The sequence below is a fragment of the Nerophis ophidion genome, linkage group LG20 (genome assembly GCF_033978795.1).
Source record: "Nerophis ophidion isolate RoL-2023_Sa linkage group LG20, RoL_Noph_v1.0, whole genome shotgun sequence".
Classification (NCBI taxonomy): Eukaryota; Metazoa; Chordata; class Actinopteri; order Syngnathiformes; family Syngnathidae; genus Nerophis; species Nerophis ophidion.
The window spans coordinates 19,714,733-19,734,044 of NC_084630.1; the positions used below are offsets into that span (position 1 = coordinate 19,714,733).

General features: G+C 41.5%; 1 protein-coding gene across 2 annotated transcripts in view; it reads left to right on the forward strand.

Moving 5' to 3' along the window:
- The window catches only part of LOC133538833 (endonuclease V-like), a 200,710-nt gene that overhangs the window by 167,806 nt on the left and 13,592 nt on the right, over window positions 1-19,312 (forward strand). The window contains exon 10 of one of the 2 annotated variants that reach the window (XM_061880668.1): window positions 7,514-7,597. The exons of the other annotated variant lie outside the window; for it this stretch is intronic. Within the exon in view, the coding sequence (XP_061736652.1) occupies window positions 7,514-7,549 (36 nt within the window). The 3' untranslated portion in view covers window positions 7,550-7,597. The remainder of the gene's footprint in view (window positions 1-7,513; window positions 7,598-19,312) is intronic. 2 annotated transcript variants of the gene reach the window in all.

Consider the following 19,312-nt stretch of genomic DNA (forward strand, 5'->3'; position numbering starts at 1 on the left):
AAGCAGCAGCCAGGAGGAGGGACGGGGTTGGGGCTGGAGCCAGAGTGCGAGCAAGAATTAAAGAGAAAAAGACAATTGCTGGAAAGCAACTGAGAGATTTATTGAAAAATAAAACATAATTGTAACCCTGATACGGGGTCTCATGTCGGTGCTTGGTAGTCTGGAGAACCCCCAGGAGGGCAAGCCCCACACTAACCAATAATAAATAAATAACTTCTTACCATTAACGCACGTTTTTGAACAGGTGCGGTAGTAAACGGATGGATGGATTAAAAAGGGATGAGAATGTTTTACATTTTGAACGTTATGTGATTACAAGTGGAATTATTCATTACTCATCGTGTTAAGCAATGTCAGCTAGGATTTACCTGAGAGCCAGATGCAGTCATCAAAAGAGCCACATCTGGCTCGCGAGCCATATGTTCCCTACCCCTGGAGTAGGTGATACATCCAAATTGTTACAGAAACTTGCCAAGGGACATGTATCCAAATATCAACATTGCTGTTTGTATACTTCTGACCTGTCGCTGACTTTCGAGGCCGGTCCTGGCACTCCCCGCTTCGCTGCAGGCCCGCAGGCCACACCCCCCTTTCACAGTCACATTTTCAGTAGACCCATAATAAATTCATAAAAGAACCAAACTTCATGAATTGTTCTTTGTGACCAACAAGTATGTGCTCCAATCACTCTATCACAAATAATAAGAGTCTTAGAAATGATTGGAAACTCAAGACAGCCATGAAACTTTGGACCAGGCAAGGGCGTAGAATTGGGTAGGGACGCTTGGGACACGTCCCTACCAATTTCCAGCCGCTACTGTGTAGTCACTATCAATACAAGCGCTGCCCGTAATGTTTAGTCAATGATTATGGCACAGAAAGGGTTAAATGTTGGTCTCTGCTAGAAGTCCCGCCTCTAACCTAAATATCGTTCCCTGATTGGTCGCCGCTTTCATGCTAACTTACGTGTAATTGGCTGTCCCCGCTGTCACTCCTTCTGCTTGTAAAAGCTGGCCTACATGCTAGTTGCTAGCGACCGGCTGAGAGGCAGCGCAACTGTCAGTGTAAGTTGTCAACATGTCCGGCATTTGTTGTTCCTGATGGATTTTAATATCAGTGCTGTGATTTACCAATAAAGGCAATATGAAATAAGAATACTCAATCAATTTAATGTAGTTTTTTTCAACCAGAAATACATATTATCCAATAAAATAGCCTCACTGTGGAAAAAACAGTCCCACCTATCCAGACGTTGGCTCCAAATTAGCACTGCATCTCGTCTTTTCCTCCGCTTTTTTCCAGGAGAAAGTCAATGTTCAGTCCCCTCTACCATTGTTAACCCTCCCCGGAGGTGAAAGTTAATCTTAAACATGTGAATTCAACTACTTTAGTCCGTTTTTTAACATCGTAAAAAAATCAGCTGTCTTTTTCTACGGACTGCAACAGTCCGTTGTCATGGATACATGACAACAACTTCCATTCATACCAGTCATACGTGCCTGAGGCGGAGTGATAGCCTGCGCTGTGATAAGACTTTAGAATAGTAGCCGTGCTCAATATTTAAACCATGGTTAACAGCCAATCAGATCGCCGGATTTCACCTGTCCGTTTTTTTTTGTTAATTTTTTTTTAGTTTCATGTAACATATTTACAGTACAAAAGCAGCAATAGAAAGAAGTAGATGAAGGGAAAAATTGTGAGTGATTTAAACACAGGTTGGGGAAAAGATTATTACAGTTCATTTATGTTTATTTATAATGTTGTATTGCATGAATGTATTTCTGATGTTGTTGATGGACATTAGGCTATGTTGATTGACAGTATGATGCACAGTTGCACTACAGCCCTACACTAAAGAGCAAAGATGAGAACTCTTTGAAGTTGTCTCCTTTGCTTTCATTTTAGTTACTTTACCCTATAACATCTGCATGACGTGAAATTATGATTGCCAATGTAAAAAATAAAATAAAGTAAACTTTCAGAGTGCTGCCTTGGAGCACTTTTGTGTCCCCACCAATCTCAAAATCAAACCTACTCCCTTGGGACCAGGACAGAACCTTCTGCATTGCTGTATTCTTTCCCCTTGCAAGAATGAGTGGTTGTAGTTTTTTGTCCTTCTCTATTTGACGTGGCATTCGCGCCATTCTTCAGGAAAAACTGCAGCCCAAACACACAAACATGCTGGTTCACTATAAACCCACAGCCTGTGGGTTTTTCCAGCCCAGCCCCCTGTAATGCCTCGGCTTCTGGGCCCTTCATAAGCTGTAATGGGCTGGTTGGTGCGGAGTAGATCAAGGTGAGCGGTAGGGGCTTGCATCGCCTGCGACATTCCCAAGCAGACGACATCCGCCTCGGTGCTTCACACGCCATTTCACTGCAGGCGGGGAAAGTGTGTGATTTGTTGATAAGATGAGCAGTGAATCAATGACGTTGATACGAGACTCGGAACTCTAATGTTGCACAAATGTGTTTTCAGTCCGTCCAAGCAAAGAGCTTCAATATTCATAGAGCCATTCGCGGAAAGGTTTTGGTCGGATACACCATTTTTGTCTGGTGTGTTTATCGCAGAGTGGCACAGTTTTGTGGTTGGACATGATTAACCCTGATGTAGCTTTCATGAAACTTCATAAATAATTGATGATCTGTGTACCCTGTCAACAAATTCAACACGGGACACAGTGACGACAATGGAGGAGACTGATGGCAGGATCATAAAAAGTGCTCCTGGAAGGACCAAGGTCACACTTGTCAGTGTAGTCGTTCCTCTTATTCAAGACTTAGCAAGCAGTTGCCAGGTTACAATTTACCATCGTAGATTTATTTAGCAATGTGATTACCGTATTTTCTGGGCTTATACAAAACCCAAAACCAGTGAATTTGTGTCGTGGAAATTTCTTAAAGACGATCCTTTAGTGACAAATAGCTTTAAAATGATTTATTAAAGTAACAAACAAATAATTAAAGCTGCAAGCAGCGTTGGTCGGGTCCGCCTTTGGCCGCTGCCAAGCCGTGGTCTAAGTCAGACCTACATAGAGGTCTTTGTTTCATGTCTCTACGACATTCCTAACAGAAGTTAGGAATGTTTTTTTCACATTCTGTCTCTCACAGTTGAAGTGTACCTATGATGAAAATTACAGAGATCTGTCATCATTTTAAGTGGGAGAACTTGCACAATCGCTGGCTGACTAAATACTTTTTTGCCCCACTGTATTTCATGTTGAAACTGAGAAACTTAGTTGTTTTTTGCAAATAATCATTATCTTAGAATTTACTGGCAGCCACACATTACAAAAATAAATCTTTACCACTGTGTTGGATGACCTTTCCTTTTAACAACACTTAGTAAATGTTAGGGAACTAAGGAAACCAATTTTTGAAGTTTTTCAGGTGGAATTATTTTCCATTCTTGCTTGATGTACAGATTAAGTTGTTCAACAGTCTATGTTGTCATATTCTACGGTTCATAATGCACCACACATTTTCAACGGGAGACAGGTCTGGACTACAGGCAGGCCAGTCCAGTACCCGCACTCTTTCACTATAAAGCCACGCTGTTGTAATACGTGCCTTGGCATTGTCTTGCTGAAATAAGCAGGGGCGTCCATGATAACGTTGGTTGGATGATAACATATGTTGCTCCAAAAACCTGTATGTACCGTACTTTCAGCATTAATGGTGCCTTCACAGATGTGTAAGTTACCCATGCCTTGGGCACTAATACACCCCCATACCATCACAGATGCTAGCTTTTACACTTTGCGCCTAGAACAATCCAGATGATTCTTTTCCTCTTTGTTTCATAATTTCCAAAAGAAATTTGAAATGTGGGCTCGTCAGACCACAGAACACTTTTACACTTTGCATCAATCCATCTTAGATGAGCTTGGGCCGATCGAAGCCGGCATCGTTTCTGGGTGTTGTTGATAAATGGCTTTGGCTTTGCATAGTAGAGTTTTAACTTGCACTTAGAGATGTAGCGACAAACTGTAGTTACTGATAGGGGGTTTCTGAAGTGCTCCTGAGCCCACTTGGTGATATCCTTTACACAGTTATGTCACTTTTTGATGCAGTACTGCCCGAGGGGTCAAAGATCTGTAATATCATCACTTACGTGCAGTGATTTGTCCAGATTCTCTGAACTTTTTGATGATATTACGGACCGTAAATGGTAAAATCCCTAAATAAATGATAAATGGGTTGTACTTGTATAGCGCTTTTCTACCTTCAAGGTACTCAAAGCGCTTTGACACTACTTCCACATTTACCCATTCACACACATTCACACACTGATGGAGGGAGCTGCCATGGAAGGCGCCAACCAGCACCCATCAGGAGCAAGGGTGAAGTGTCTTGCTCAGGACACAACGGACGTGACAAGGTTGGTACTAGGTGGGAATTGAACCAGGGACGCTCGGGTTGCGCACGGCCACTCACCCCATTGCTCCACGCCGTCCCTAATCCATTGTAATAGCTCGTCGAGAAATATTGTTGGTGCAGTTCAGCTAAATGTGTTGGTTTTCTGACATGGACTTGTTTCTTCAGCATTGTCCAGACGTTTAACATACAGCAATGTTAACATTTGGTTACATGTTCCGTGGCAAGTTTCACCGCAATAAGCCGCTTTTTGTAGCCATCCACAAGCTTCTGGTTGAATTTATGACCACTCCTCTTGACACAATTGGTGCAGTTTGGCTAATTTTGTTGGTTTTCTAACATGGACTTGTTTCTTCAGCATTGTCCACACGTTTAAGTCAGGACTTTGGGAAGGCCATTCTAAAACCTTAATTCTAGCCTGATTTAGACGTTCCTTTACCACTTTTGACGTGTGTTTGGGGTCATGCTCCTGTTGGAACACCCAACTGCGCCCAAGACCCAACTTCCGGACTGATGATTTTAGGTTGTCCTGAAGAATTTGGAGGTAATCCTCCTTTTTAATTGTCCCATTTACTTTCTGTAAAGCACCAGTTCCATTGGCAGCAAAACAGGCCCAGAGCATAATACTACCACCACCGTGCTTGACGGTAGTCATGGTGTTCCTGGGATTAAAGGCCTCACCTTTTTTCTTTACTGGATGTGCTATGTCCATGGGACTTTCGACTTTGATGATTATGCATTATGTCGTCGGTGGCGGCGATCACTCGTAACGAGTATGATTGTCTTCCTGTTGGCGGGTTTGCCTTCAGGAGAACGCCTGTGCGTGAAATCTTTTAAGGTGGGGAGACTGGAGCACAGGCACTGTCCATGGCAAAGAGAAAGCCATGGTCCAATTGAGACCAAGACAATTGGGGGCCCATCTTTGCTGCAGCCTTCTTCAGCCTTTGTGACCGTTGTGGAGTTTCTATGCAACCATCATCCGCCCACTCCGCCGTTGAGGTCTTCCCAGACTAACCCACAAGGCAGCAGGGGCAGTGCCGGATGTACCCGGCCTCTCGCCCATAGTCAGCCGGGATAGACATAGATAGATAGAGCAGGATAAGCAGTTTAAAAGAAGCTGGCACGACTGGTAGCCATGCATTGTGTACAGTATTACAATGTTTCAATCAATCAATCAATGTTTATTTATATAGCCCTGAATCACAAGTGTCTCAAAGGGCTGCACAAGCCACAATGACATCCTCGGTTCGGATCTCACATCATGGCAAGGAAAAACTCACAACCCAGTGGGATGTCGATGTGAATGACTATGAGAAACCTTGGAGACGACCGCAGATGTGGGTGACTCCCACCCTCTAGGGGAGACCGGATGCAATTGATGCCGAGTGAGTCTAGCATAATATTGTGAAAGTCCAGTCCATAGTGGATCTAACATAATAGTGAGGGTCCAGTCCATAGTGGATCTAACATAATAGTGAGAGTCCAGTCCATAGTGGATCTAACATAATAGTGAGAGTCCAGTCCATAGTGGATCTAACATAATAGTGTGAGAGTCCAGTTGATAGTGGATCTAACATAATAGTGTAAGAGTCCAGTCCATAGTGGATCTATCATAATAGTGTGAGAGTCCAGTCCATAGTGGATCTAACATAATAGTGAGAGAGTCCAGTCCATAGTGGATCTAACATAATAGTGTAAGAGTCCAGTCCATAGTGGATCTATCATAATAGTGTGAGAGTCCAGTCCATAGTGGATCTAACATAATAGTGTGAGAGTCCAGTCTATAGTGTATTTAACATAATAGTGTTAGAGTCTAGTCCATAGTGGATCTATCATAATAGTGTGAGAGTCCATTCCATAGTGGATCTAACATAATAGTGTGAGAGTCCAGTCTATAGTGTATCTAACATAAAAGTGTGAGAGTCCAGTCCATAGTGGATCTAACATAATAGTGTGAGAGTCTAGTCCATTGTGAGAGTCCAGTCCATAGTGGATCTAACATAATAGTGAGAGTCCAGTCCATAGTGGATCTAACATACTAGTGTAAGAGTCCAGTCCATAGTGGATTTAACATAATAGTGTGAGAGTCCAGTCTATAGTGGACCTAACATAATAGTGTGAGAGTTCAGTCCATAGGGGATCTAACATACTAGTGTGAGAGTCCAGTCCATAGTGGATCTAACATAAAAGTGAGAGTTCAGTCCATAGTGTATCTAACATAATAGTGTGAGAGTCCAGTCCATAGTGGATTTAACATAATAGTGTGAGAGTCCAGTCCATAGTGGATCCAACATAATAGTGTGAGAGTCCAGTCCATAGTGGATCCAACATAATAGTGAGAGTCCAATCCATAGTGGGGCCAGAAGGAGACCATCCCGAGTGGAAACAGCTCCCCAGATGTTGCCAATCAATGCACAGGTGAGTGGTCCACCCCGGGTCCCGACTATTGACAGCCAGCACTTCATCCATGGCCACTGGACCTGTGCCCCCCCACCCCTTTCACAAGGGAGAGGGGGGCAGATGAGAAACGAAAAGAAACGGCAGATCAACTGGAGTTTTAAGATGGCAATTAAATTCTTTTACTGAGGTAGCATCTCTAACTGTTACCGGGAGGGCATTCCAGAGTACTGGAGCCCGAACGGAAAATGCTCTATAGCGCTTACCATTAAATAAAATCATATTCAGTTTGATCCCTTTCACAACATTTCCCTTGAATACCAAAATTTAAACGAACTGCACAGTTTGTTCAAAAAAAGGACTAAAAATACCAAACTATGTGAGGTGCATTGGTTTATGAGTGCCGTGCTGGTACAGTAGCACACGTACAGTTTTATGCAACGGAGGGACTGTCCCCCCCTCATTAAGTATTCAATGTCAAGTCTCAGAAACCTGAAGGAGTCTGTTGTTCAATGTCATTGAGACCTTGCACAGTCTGACAGGCATCAATCATTCTGTGTCCCACTGACCCTTTCACAGTGTGGTGTGTGTGGGGAGTGGGGAGGGGGGTTGTTTCGTTTTAAAACCATTGGCGATAGTTGCTGAGCAGCTGCTCTGAAGCGGAAACTAAGGGGAGCCAACCAGACAGACAGGCTTTTCACTACTCACTGACTTCCCCTTTTTACAATTCCACACATGTCAGAGCCCATGTTGGAGTCACCCAAGGATGCCAGTTTAGTAGACGGCGAAGGACCAGAAGGGAGCTGAGCTCAGCATTTAAAAAACGGTGCGTAATTGAACCGTTTCTATTTACCGTACACGGACATCTGTGCTTTCTTAAAGAGTTATGTTCCACTTTGACTGGGAGCCATTGGGCAGGTGTGCAGGAACTATACCCTGCTAATTATTTTAAAACCACGTACAAAACCCAAAACCAGTGAAGTTCGCACAGAATACAATGATTTGCAAATCCTTTTTAACTTATATTCAATTGAATAGACTGCAAAGACGAGATATTTAACATTCAAACGGGTAAATTACGTTATTTTTTGCAAATATTAGCTCATTTGGTATTTGATGCCTGCGACGTGTTTCAAAAAAGCTGGCACAAGTGGCAAGAAAGACTCAGAAAGTTGAGGAATGCTCATCAAATACTTATTTGGAACATCCTACAGGTGAACAGGCTAATTGGGAACAGGTGGGTGCCATGGTTGGGTGTAAAAGCAGCTTCCATGATATGCTTAGTCATTCACAAATGGGCAGAGGGTCACCACTTTGTGAACAAATCCATGAGCAAATTGTCAAACGGTTTAAGAACAACATTTTTCAACCAGCTATTGCAAGGAATTTAGGGAATTCACCATCTAAGGTCCGTAATATCATCAAGAGGTACATGCATAGATACATATTTATGAATATACATGTGTGCGTGTAAATATATATATATATGTATATATATACTAGAGATGTCCGATATTATCGGCCGATGAATGCTTTAAAATATAATATCAGAAATTATCGGTATCGGTTTCAAAAACAGTGCTGTGTACACGGAGCGCCAATAAACCTTTAAGGCACTGCCTTTGCAGGTCAGCCCAATCAGATGATATCTACGTCTTTTCACACACACAAGTGAATGCAAGGCATACTTGGTCGACAGCCATACAGGTCACACTGAGGGTGGCCTTAAAAACAACTTTAACACTGTTACAAATATGTGCCACACTGTGAACCAACACCAAACAAGAATGAAAAACACATTTCGGGAGAACATCCGCACCGTAACACAACATCAACACAACAGAACAAATACCCAGAACCCCTTGCAGCACTAACTCTTCCGGGACACTACAATATACACCCCCGCTAACAACAAACTTCGATTTTGCATTTCACTATAAAGTTATATAAGCCTTGCTTGTTCAATATTCAATGCAAAACTTGTTTGGGTCCTTATTAAAGGTTAAGTTGTTCAACCATGTTGTTTACCATGAATTGATTAACGTGGACCTCGACTTAAACAAGTTGAACATCTTATTTGGGTGTTACTATTTAGTGGTCAATTGTACGGAATATGTACTGTACTGTGCAATCTACTAATAAAGGTATCAATCAAAATCAATCAATCAACTTTGGCCTGCGGCTTTGTTCAGTTTAGAATTTTGGCCCACTTTGTATTTGAGTTTGACACCCCTGCTTTAAAATGTAATATCAGAAATTATCGGTATCGGTTTCAAAAATATCGGTATTGGTTTTAAAAAGAAGAAAAATGTATGACTTTAAAACGCTGCTGTGTACACGGAGCAGCAATAAACCTTAAAGGCAGTGCCTTTGCGTGTCGGCCCAATCAGATGATTCCTACGGCTTTTCACACACATAAGTGATTGCAATGCATAGTTGGTCGACAGCCATACAGGTCACACTGAGGCTGGCCTTAAAAACAACTTTAACACTGTTACAAATATGCGCCACACTGTGAACCCACACCTAACAAGAATCAAAAACACATTTCGGGAGAACATCCGCACCGTAGCACTAATAAACACAACAGAATAAATACCCAGAACCCTTGCAACACTAACTCTTCCGGGACACTACAATATACACCCCCCACTACTCCCCCCCCCCCCTCCCCACCAGGTAGCCCGTAAGGACCAGATGAGTCGCCCGCTTGCCTGTTCTAAAAATAGCTCAAATAGCAGCACTTACCAGTGAGCTGCCTCTATTTTTTTTATTTTTTTTATTTACTAGCAAGCTGGTCTCGCTTTGCTCGACATTTTTAATTCTAAGAGAGACAAAACTCGAATAGAATGTGAAAATCCAAAAAAATATTTTAAAGACTTTAAATAAATTCATTTATTTTTTTTACCTTGCTTCTTATAACTTTCAGAAAGACAATTTTAGGGAAAAAAAATACAACCTTAAAAAGGATTTTAGGATTTTCAAACACATATACCTTTTTACCTTTTAAATTCCTTCCTCTTCTTTCCTAAAAATTGAAATCAATGTTCAAGTAATTTTTTTTTTACTGTAAAGAATAATGAATACATTTTAATTTAATTCTTCATTTTAGCTTCTGCTTTTTTCGACGAAAAAAAATTTGTGAAATATTTCTTCAAACTTATTATGATTAAAATTCGAAAAAATTATTTGTCTTTGTCAGAAATATAGCTTGGTCCAATTTGTTATACATTCTAACATAGTGCAGATTGGATTTTAACCTATTTTAAAGACTTTAAATAAATTCATTTATTTTTTTACTTTGCTTCTTATAACTTTCAGAAAGACAATTTTAGAGAAAAAATAAAACCTTAAAAATGATTTTAGGATTTTTAAACACATATACCTTTTTACCTTTTAAATTCCTTCCTCTTCTTTCCTGACAATTTAAATCAATGTTCAAGTAAATGTATTTTTTTTTACTGTAAAGAATAATAAATACATTTTAATTTAATTCTTCATTTTAGCTTTGGTTTTTTTCGACCCCAAAATTTTTTGAAATATTTTTTCAAACTTATTATGATTAAAATTCTAAAAAAATATTTGTCTTTGTTAGAAATATAGCTTGGTCCAATTTGTTATACATTCTAACAAAGTGCAGATTGGATTTTAACCTATTTAAAACACCTCATCAAAATTCTAAAATTAATCTTAATCAGGAAAAATTACTAATGATGTTCCTTTTTTTCTTTTTTTTTTAAAAGATTCGAATTAGCTAGATTTTCTCATTTTTTTTTCGGTTGAATTTTGAATTTTAAAGAGTCAAAATATATTTATAAAAATATTTATCTGTTTCTATATACATTTGTGAGAAATCATTAAGGTGATTAATGTTTCCACAAAGATAAATATCATTAATTATTAAAAATAACAGAGTTAAAGGTAAATTGAGCAAATTGGCTATTTCTGGCAATTTTTTTAAGTGTGTATCAAACTGGTAGCCCTTCGCATTAATCAGTACCCAAGAAGTAGCTCCTGGTTTCAAAAAGGTTGGTGACCCCTGCTTTAATGCATCCAGCGAGGCATCACAACAAAATTAGGCATAATAATGTGTTCATTCCACGACTGTATTGGTTGACATCCGAATCGGTAATTAAGAGTTAAACAATATCGGAATATCGGATATAAAAAGCCATTATCGGACATCTCTGCCGTGTTTGGTTGATTGCATTTGACGAACCAAAAGTGTCGTTTTTATGACTTTTTTTTTTCTTTTTATGACGATATATTGTAGTATTGCATCACTCTCACACTGTCACTGTTTATGAAGAAGATGGCGTTCAAATCTGTGCTCACTGATTCCCTTCACAATGTTGCACAGGCACACAGGCTGTTTCTGTCATCATTCTCAGCATGTTTTTTTTTTTTTTTTAACCACCAGGTGTATTGCATAATTTTTGTTCAAGACAATAACTGACCCAGCAGATTTGGTCACACTCTCAATAGATCCTTAATAAATTCATAAAAGACCCAAACTTCATGAATGTTTTTTGTGACCAACAAGTATCAGTCTATCACAAAGAAATATGAGTTGTAGAAATGATTGGAAGCTCAAAACAGCCATGACATTATGTTCTTTTCAAGTTTATGTAAACGTTTGACCAGAGACTGTATTTGGTAGACCTAAAACGACAACATACCTACTGGGGATGGAATGGGTACAGTAAAGTCCTGATCAAAGTTAACGCGATGACAAGGCGTTAAGTATAAATTCTTTAAACTTGAACTTTCACAGTATCATGTTAGACCCGCTCGACATCCATTGCTTTCGGTCCCCTGGGGGGGGGGGGGTTGCCCACATTTGTGGTCCTCTCCAAGTTTCTCATAGTCATTAACGTCACCGACGTCTCACTGGGTGTGAGTTTTCCTTGCCCTTATCTGGGCGAGGATGTCGTAGTCGTAGTGGTTTGTGCAGTCCTTTGAGACATTTGTGATTTAGGGCTATATAAATAAACATTGATTGATTGATTGATTGATTGATTAATAGAATAAACGTCAATCAGTTTTTTTAACAAGCAATTAACGCGCACACCTCTGTTTCGACCCTCGGTCTGTTCCGTAGCCGGAGAAGATTGGCTGCGTTCACTCGTTACCGATGAGCCACAAGTGGGAAAATAGCGAACAGAAATGTACATATAAAAAGATACATTATGTGTTAAAGGGGAACATTATCACAATTTCAAAAGGGTTAAAAACAATAAAAATCAGTTCGAAGTTTTTTTCAAAATTTTACCGGTCCCTGAATATCCCTTAAAAAAGCTTTAAAGTGCTTTATTTTCGCCAATTGTGATGCCACTATCCATTTCCCTGTGACGTCACACAGTGCTGCCAATGTAAACAAACAATGGCGAATACCACAGCAAGATATAGCGACATTAGCTCGGATTAAGACTCAGGTTTCAGCGGTTTTAGCGATTCAACAGATTACGCATGTATTGGAACAGATGGTTGGAGTATGAAAGTATTGAAGAAGAAACTGAAGCTATTGAGTGAATAGCTATTGACGCTATTCATAGCCATAGCATGGCCGAATAGCTGCGTTAGCATCGCCGGTAAAATGTGCGGACCAAACGATCAGGACTTTCGCATCTTGTGACACTGGAGCAACTTAAATCCGTCGATTGGTAAGTGTTTGTTTCGCATTAAATGTGGGTGGAAGGACACGTAATATAGTTGCAAATGCATCTACAGGTTATCCATACATCTCTGTGCCATGTCTGCTTTACCACCACCGGTAAATAGCATGTTAGCATCGATTAGCGTAGCATGGTAGCATCGATTAGCTGGCAGTCAACATCAACAAAACTCACCTTTGTGATTTCATTAACTTCATCGTTGCAAATGCATCTACAGGTTATCCATACATCTCTGTGTCATGTCTGCTTTAGCACCGCCGGTAAATAGCATGTTAGCATCGATTAGCGTAGCATGTTAGCATCAATTAGCTGGCAGTCACGCCGCAACCAAATATGTCTCATTAGCACATAAGTCAACATCAACAAAACTCACCTTTGTGATTTCGTTGACTTTATAGTTGCAAATGCATCTGCAGGTTATCCATACATCTGTGTGCCATGTCTGTCATCGCAGGTAAAATGTGGAGACATTCCGGCACATTCAATGGGGGTCTGGCGGCAGACACTTTCACATCTTCGGGCCAGTGGTGCAACTTGAATCCCTCCCTGTTAGTGTTGTTACACCCTCCGACAACACACCGACGAGGCATGATGTCTCCAAGGTGCTGTGTTGTCATAATGCTACGAGCTAGCGGCGGTGTACATTGTAGCGTCCCGGAAGAGTTAGTGCTGCAAGGGGTTCTGGGTATTTGTGCCGTTGGTTTCATGTTGTGTTACGGTGCGGATCCATCCATCTTCAACCGCTTATCCAGAATCAGGTCGCGGGGACAACAGCTCCAGGAGAGACCCCCAGACTTCCCTCTCCAGGGCAACATTAGCAACTTCCTCCTGGGAGATCCCGAAGCGTTCCCAGGCCAGAGAGGAGATGTAATCCCCCATCTGGTCCTTGGCCTGGCGCGGGGTCTCCTCCCAGTGGGGACCTCCCATGGGAGACACTTGTGAGGCATCCGCAAGAGATGCCCGAACCACCTAAGCTGGCTTCTTTCCAACCGAAGGAGCAGCGGCTCTACACCGAGTCTCTCTTGGGTGACTGAACTTCTCACCCTCTCTCTAAGGGAGATGCCAGCCACCCTTCTGAGGAAATTTATTTTGTATTTCGTATTTTGTATCGGCGAATTTATTCTTTTGGTCATGACCCACATTTCACTACCATAGGTGAGAGTAAGAATGTAGATAGCTAGGTAGACCGAGAGCTTTGCCTTCTGGCTCAGCTTTCGTGTGGTCACAACAGTGCGGCAGAGAGATTGCAATACTGCCCCAGCTGCTCCGATTCTCCGGCTGATTTCCTTCTCCATCTTTCCCTCACTCGTGAACAAGACCCCGAGATACTTAAAGTCCTCCACCTGGGACAGAGTCTCGTTCTCTACCTGGACTGTACAAACCATCGGTTTCCTGCTGAGAACCATGGCCTCAGATTTGGAGATGCTGATCCTCATTCCAACCGCTGAACACTTAGTTGCGAAACCGATCCAGTGAGAGCTGAAGGTCACGAACCGAAGGTGCCATCAGGACCACATCATTTGCAAAAAGCAGATGACGAGACGTATACCCTCTCCGCCATGGTCACGACTCTGCCTAGAAATCGTGCGGATTTTCTCCCAAATTGTGTTTGTCATTTTTGTTTGGTGTGGGTTCACAGTGTGGCGCATATTTGTAACAGTATTATAGTTGTTTATGAGGCCACCCTCAGTGTGACCTGTATTGCTGTTGACCAAGTATGCTTGCATTCACTTGTGTGTGTGAAAAGCCATAGATATTATGTGATTGGACCGGCACACAAAGGCAGTGCCTTTAGGGTTTATTGGCGTTCTGTACCTCTCCCTACATCCGTGTACCATTCCGTACAGCGAAGTTTTGAAAAGTCATGAATTTTACTTTTTGAAACACCGATAATTTCCGATGTTTACATTTTAAACCATTTATCGGCCGATAATATCGGCAATCTGATATTATCGGACATCTCTAGTTCACATAGATTGTTAAATGATAAGTGTTCATTGCAACAATTTTTTTTGAGGATTTTCGAGATAAAGGGAAGGTGGTTTACCATGAGGTCCGAAGCAAGGTTGGGTCTTTTGAGCGAGGGATGAAATACCGCTTTTTTGAATGCAAGGGGAACAGTACCGGAGAAAAGTGATACGTTTATAATATTTCGCACTGATGGTCCTAATATTACAAACAGCTCCTTGATAAATTTCCCAGGAAATGGGTCAAGGTTTGTTTTGTCCCATTTACAAATCGCAGTAGTTCTTTGTAATGTTATTTCTTTAAAAAGAGAGAGATTGTTTTGGAGGGCACTATCCGTTTGTATGCTTTGTCTACTTACAGTCTCACAGATTCACGTTGGAAGCCAGTCGCGCAGAGTTGACAGGGTTTTGATATGTTTTCGCAGTTCTCCAAAAAGATACTTTCTTTTGACTTTTCAGTGGCTTTACTCCTCCTTTTTCTCCTGCACCCTGTTAAAGACAACAGATGATTAGATTACCACGTACCACCTGTGCAATCCAATCATCCGCCAGCTGTGTCTCGCCGTTAGCACATGCCCCGCCCCTGTCCGATGGCGCTCTGTTTTTAGCACCATGGACAGAGGCGGTGACCTTTACTCCTGCAAGCGCACTGATCACACTCCCTTTCTACACCGTTTTATACTCATTTGTATCAGGTGGAACTGGGCCGCGTTATCTTTAATCTCCTTTCTTATGAACATTCAACGTTCGGTATTATTGCCACGAGGTAACACAACACACATTGAGCGTCGGGAGTCACTTCACACGTCTGCTCCCAGACCTAACACACCCGACTTCCCTGTCCCTCTGAGACGTACGTAGCTTAGCAGGCACCCACTCAAAGTCACAGATATGACAGTATTGTGCTGAATGTAGAGTCAAAGTTGTGGCCGACTCGCGTGTCCCCGCAGAGCTCCCGTTGCCTGCACGTGAGATCATTGCAGTGTTGTGTAAACATTCTGATTATGACTACTACTTCTGTATCCTAACACCCCTAGTTACTATATTTTTCGGAGTATAGGGCGCACCAGATTATAAGGCGCACTGCTGATGAATGGTCTATTTTTGATCTTTTTTCATATACAGGGCACATTAAAGGAGTCAAAATATTATATGATTTTTTTCTAAATATAAAATACTTCCTTGTGGCCTACATAACATGTGATGGTGGTTCTTTGGTCAAAATGTTGCATGAATTATGTTTTACAGATCAATCAATCAATCAACCAATCAATCAATCAATGTTTATTTATATAGTCCTAAATCACAAGTGTCTCAAAGGGCTGCACAAGCCACAACGACATCCTCGGTTCAGATCCCACATAAGAACAAGGAAAAACTCACAACCCAGTGGGATGTCAATGTGAATGGCTATGAGAAACCTTGGAGAGGTGTAACATAATAGTGAGAGTCCAGTCCATAGTGGATCTAACATAATAGTGAGAGAGTCCAGTCCATACTGGATCCAACATAATAGTGTGAACGTCCAGTCCATAGTGGATCTAACATAATAGTGAGAGAGAGTCCAGTCCATAGTGGGTCTTACATAATAGTGAGAGTCCAGTCCATAGTGGATCTAACATAATAGTGTGAGAGTCCAGTCCATAGTGGATCTAACATAATAGTGAGAATCCAGTCCATAGTGGATCTAACATAGTAGTGAGAGTCCAGTTATAGTGGATCTAACATAATAGTGTGAAAGTCCAGTCCATAGTGAATCTAACATAATAGTGAGAGTTCAGTCCATAGTGGATCTAACATAAAAGTGTGAGAGTCCAGTCCATAGTGGATCTAACATAATAGTGTGAGAGTCCAATCCATAGTGGATCTAACATAATAGTGAGAGTCCAGTCCATAGTGGATCTAACATAATAGTGTGAGAGTCCAATCCATAGTGGATCTAACATAATAGTGAGAGTCCAGTCCATAGTGGATCTAACATAATAGTGTGAAAGTCCTGTCAATAGTGAATCTAACATAATAGTGAGAGTCCAGTCCATAGTGGATCTAACATAATAGTGTGAGAGTCCAATCCATAGTGGATCTAACATAATAGTGAGAGTCCAGTCCATAGTGGGTCTAACATAATAGTGTGAGAGTCCAGTCCATAGTGGTTCTAACATAATAGTGTGAAAGTCCAGTCCATAGTGGATCTAACATGATAGTGAGAGTCCAGTCCATAGTGGATTTAACATAATAGTGAGAGTCCAGTCCATAGTGGGGCCAGCAGGAGACCATCCTGAGCAGAGACGGGTCAGCAGCGCAGAGACGGCCCCAACCAGTGCACAGGCGAGCGGTCCACCCCGGGTCCCGACTCTGGACACACTTCATCCATGACCCCTGGAACTGTGCCAAAGCAGAAAGAAAAAAAAAAGGGCAGATCAACTGGTCTAAAAGGGGGTCTATTTAAAGGCTAGAGTATACAAATGAGTTTTAAGATGAGACTTAAATCCTTTTACTGAGGTAGCATCTCTAACTGTTACCGGGAGGGCATTCCAGAGTACTGGAACCCGAATAGAAAACGCTTTATAACCCGCAGACTTTCTTAGGGCTCTAAGAATCACTACTAATAAGTTGGAGTTCTTTGAATGCAGATTTCTTGATCTTCTTTATCTTCAAGCTGCTTTCTGACAGTCTCTTCAGGATGTGCCGTTTTGTGGGCGGTCTTATATACGTGGCTCACCTTTCTTGTTGTAGCGGTGTAGCGTGCAAGGACGGGAGTGGAAGAAATGTCAAAAGATGGCGCTAACTGTTTTAAAGGGGAACATTATCACAATTTCAGAAGGGTTTAACCCAATAAAAATCAGATCAGTTCCCAGTGGCTTATTTTATTTTTTGAAGTTTTTTTCAAAATTTTACCCATCCCGGAATATCCCTAAAAAAGCTTTAAAGTGCTTGATTTTCGCTATTTGCTTAAGCCACTGTCCATTTCCCTGTGACGTCACGTAGCGATTCCAATACAAACAATGGCGAAAAGCACGGCAAGATATAGCGACATTAGCTCGGATTTAGACTCAGATTTCAGCGGCTTAAGCGATTCAACAGATTACGCATGTATTGAAACAGATGGTTGGAGTATGGAGGCAGATAGAGAAAAAGAAATTGAAGAACAAACCGAAGCTATTGAGCGAATAGCTATTGACGCTATTCGGCCATTTTTGGGTTAGCATCGCCGGTAAAATGTGCAGACCAACCGATCAGGACTTTCGCATTGACACTGGATCAACTTAAATCCGTCGATTAGTAAGTGTTTGTTCCACATTAAATGTGGGTGGAAGGAAACGCTGGATGTAAATATAGTTTTATATGTACATACAGGTAGCCTAAATAGCATGTTAGCATCGATTAGCTGGCAGTCATGCCGCGACCAAATATGTCTGATTAGCACAGAAGTCAATGACATCAACAAAACTCACCTTTGTGATTTGTTTGACTTCATCGTTGGGAATGCATCTGCTTTGCGTGTCGCAAGATATCCACACATTCTTGCCATCTCTGTGCCATCTCTGTCGCAGCATCGCCGGTAAAAAACAAAACGAGACCAAACGGAACATCTCTTGACACTGGAGCAACTTAAATCCGTCGATTGCTAAGTGTTTGTTTGGCATTAAATGAGGATGGAGGGAAAGGCTAGATGTAAATATAGCTACAAATGACGTATAATGCTGCAATATGTACACAGCTAGCCTAAATAGCATGTTAGCATTGATTAGCATGCTGTGCTAATCGATGCACATTCTCAGAAAAATAAACTTGAATCCGTCCCTGATCGTGTTGTTACACCCTCCGACAACACACCGACGAGGCATGATGTCTCCAAGGTACCGGAAAATGGTCGAAAAAACGGAAAATAACAGAGCTGATTTGACTCGATGCGTGTGATGTGGTAGGGAAAAATGGCATTGAGTACCGATGTGACGTCACGTTCTGATGTCGTCGCTCAGAGAGGCATAAACAGAAAGCCGTTTAATTCGTCAATATTCACCCATTCAGAGTTCGGAAATCGGTTCAAAAAATATATAGTCTTTTTTCTGCAACATCAAGGTATATATTGACGCTTACATAGGTCTGCTGATAATGTTCCCCTTTAATGACATTCAGACTTTACTTCAGTCACTCAGGCACCCTGTCGGCCTTTTCAATACATTTATACAAACAGCCAATTACTACGGTATGTGAAATTGTAATAGTGCTTCAAAATTGTGTGGACGATAAGGAAAAGGGAAACCAGTTAGCTGTTCCTGTCACCCTTTGCCATACTGTATCATTGTTCAGGTGTGTGTTGGTCACGACGTCTCACAGGTGCATGAAAGCCAAACTGGGTCGGCCAGGTTAGCAGAGATAATTGTGCAGCTGACTCCTAAACGCTGAAGGTCCACTCCTGCGTCACGTGGCTTTTACAAGCCTCCCGAGCTGCTTCATCAAACTTTGCACTGGTCGTGAAATCATAAATGACAGATTAAGGCTTTTATTTATTACATTTTATGGCAGCAAATCAAGTTTATTTTGTAAATGAAGTTCAGGCTTGGGCAGCACTCTTGCGTCTGAGTCTGAGTCTGCTGGTCCGGCTTAAAATGTCCTTATAAACATATAAACAGTCCAAAACGTTTATGGTGGGTTTATTGGAAGATAGATCTGTATTACAGTCTTGTTTCCCAGTGAAACAATCCCAACACGGGGTCTTTCTAGTTGTGGTTCGCAGTGGATCCTCACCATGATGCACAACCCGCCCCACTCCCCTGCATGCTACTGTGATTAGATAGACTCCTAACTTGTCTCACAAGCCAAAAGACGGAAATTAATATCAAATCAATCAATCAATGTTTATTTATTTAGCCCTAAATAACAAGTGTCTGAAAG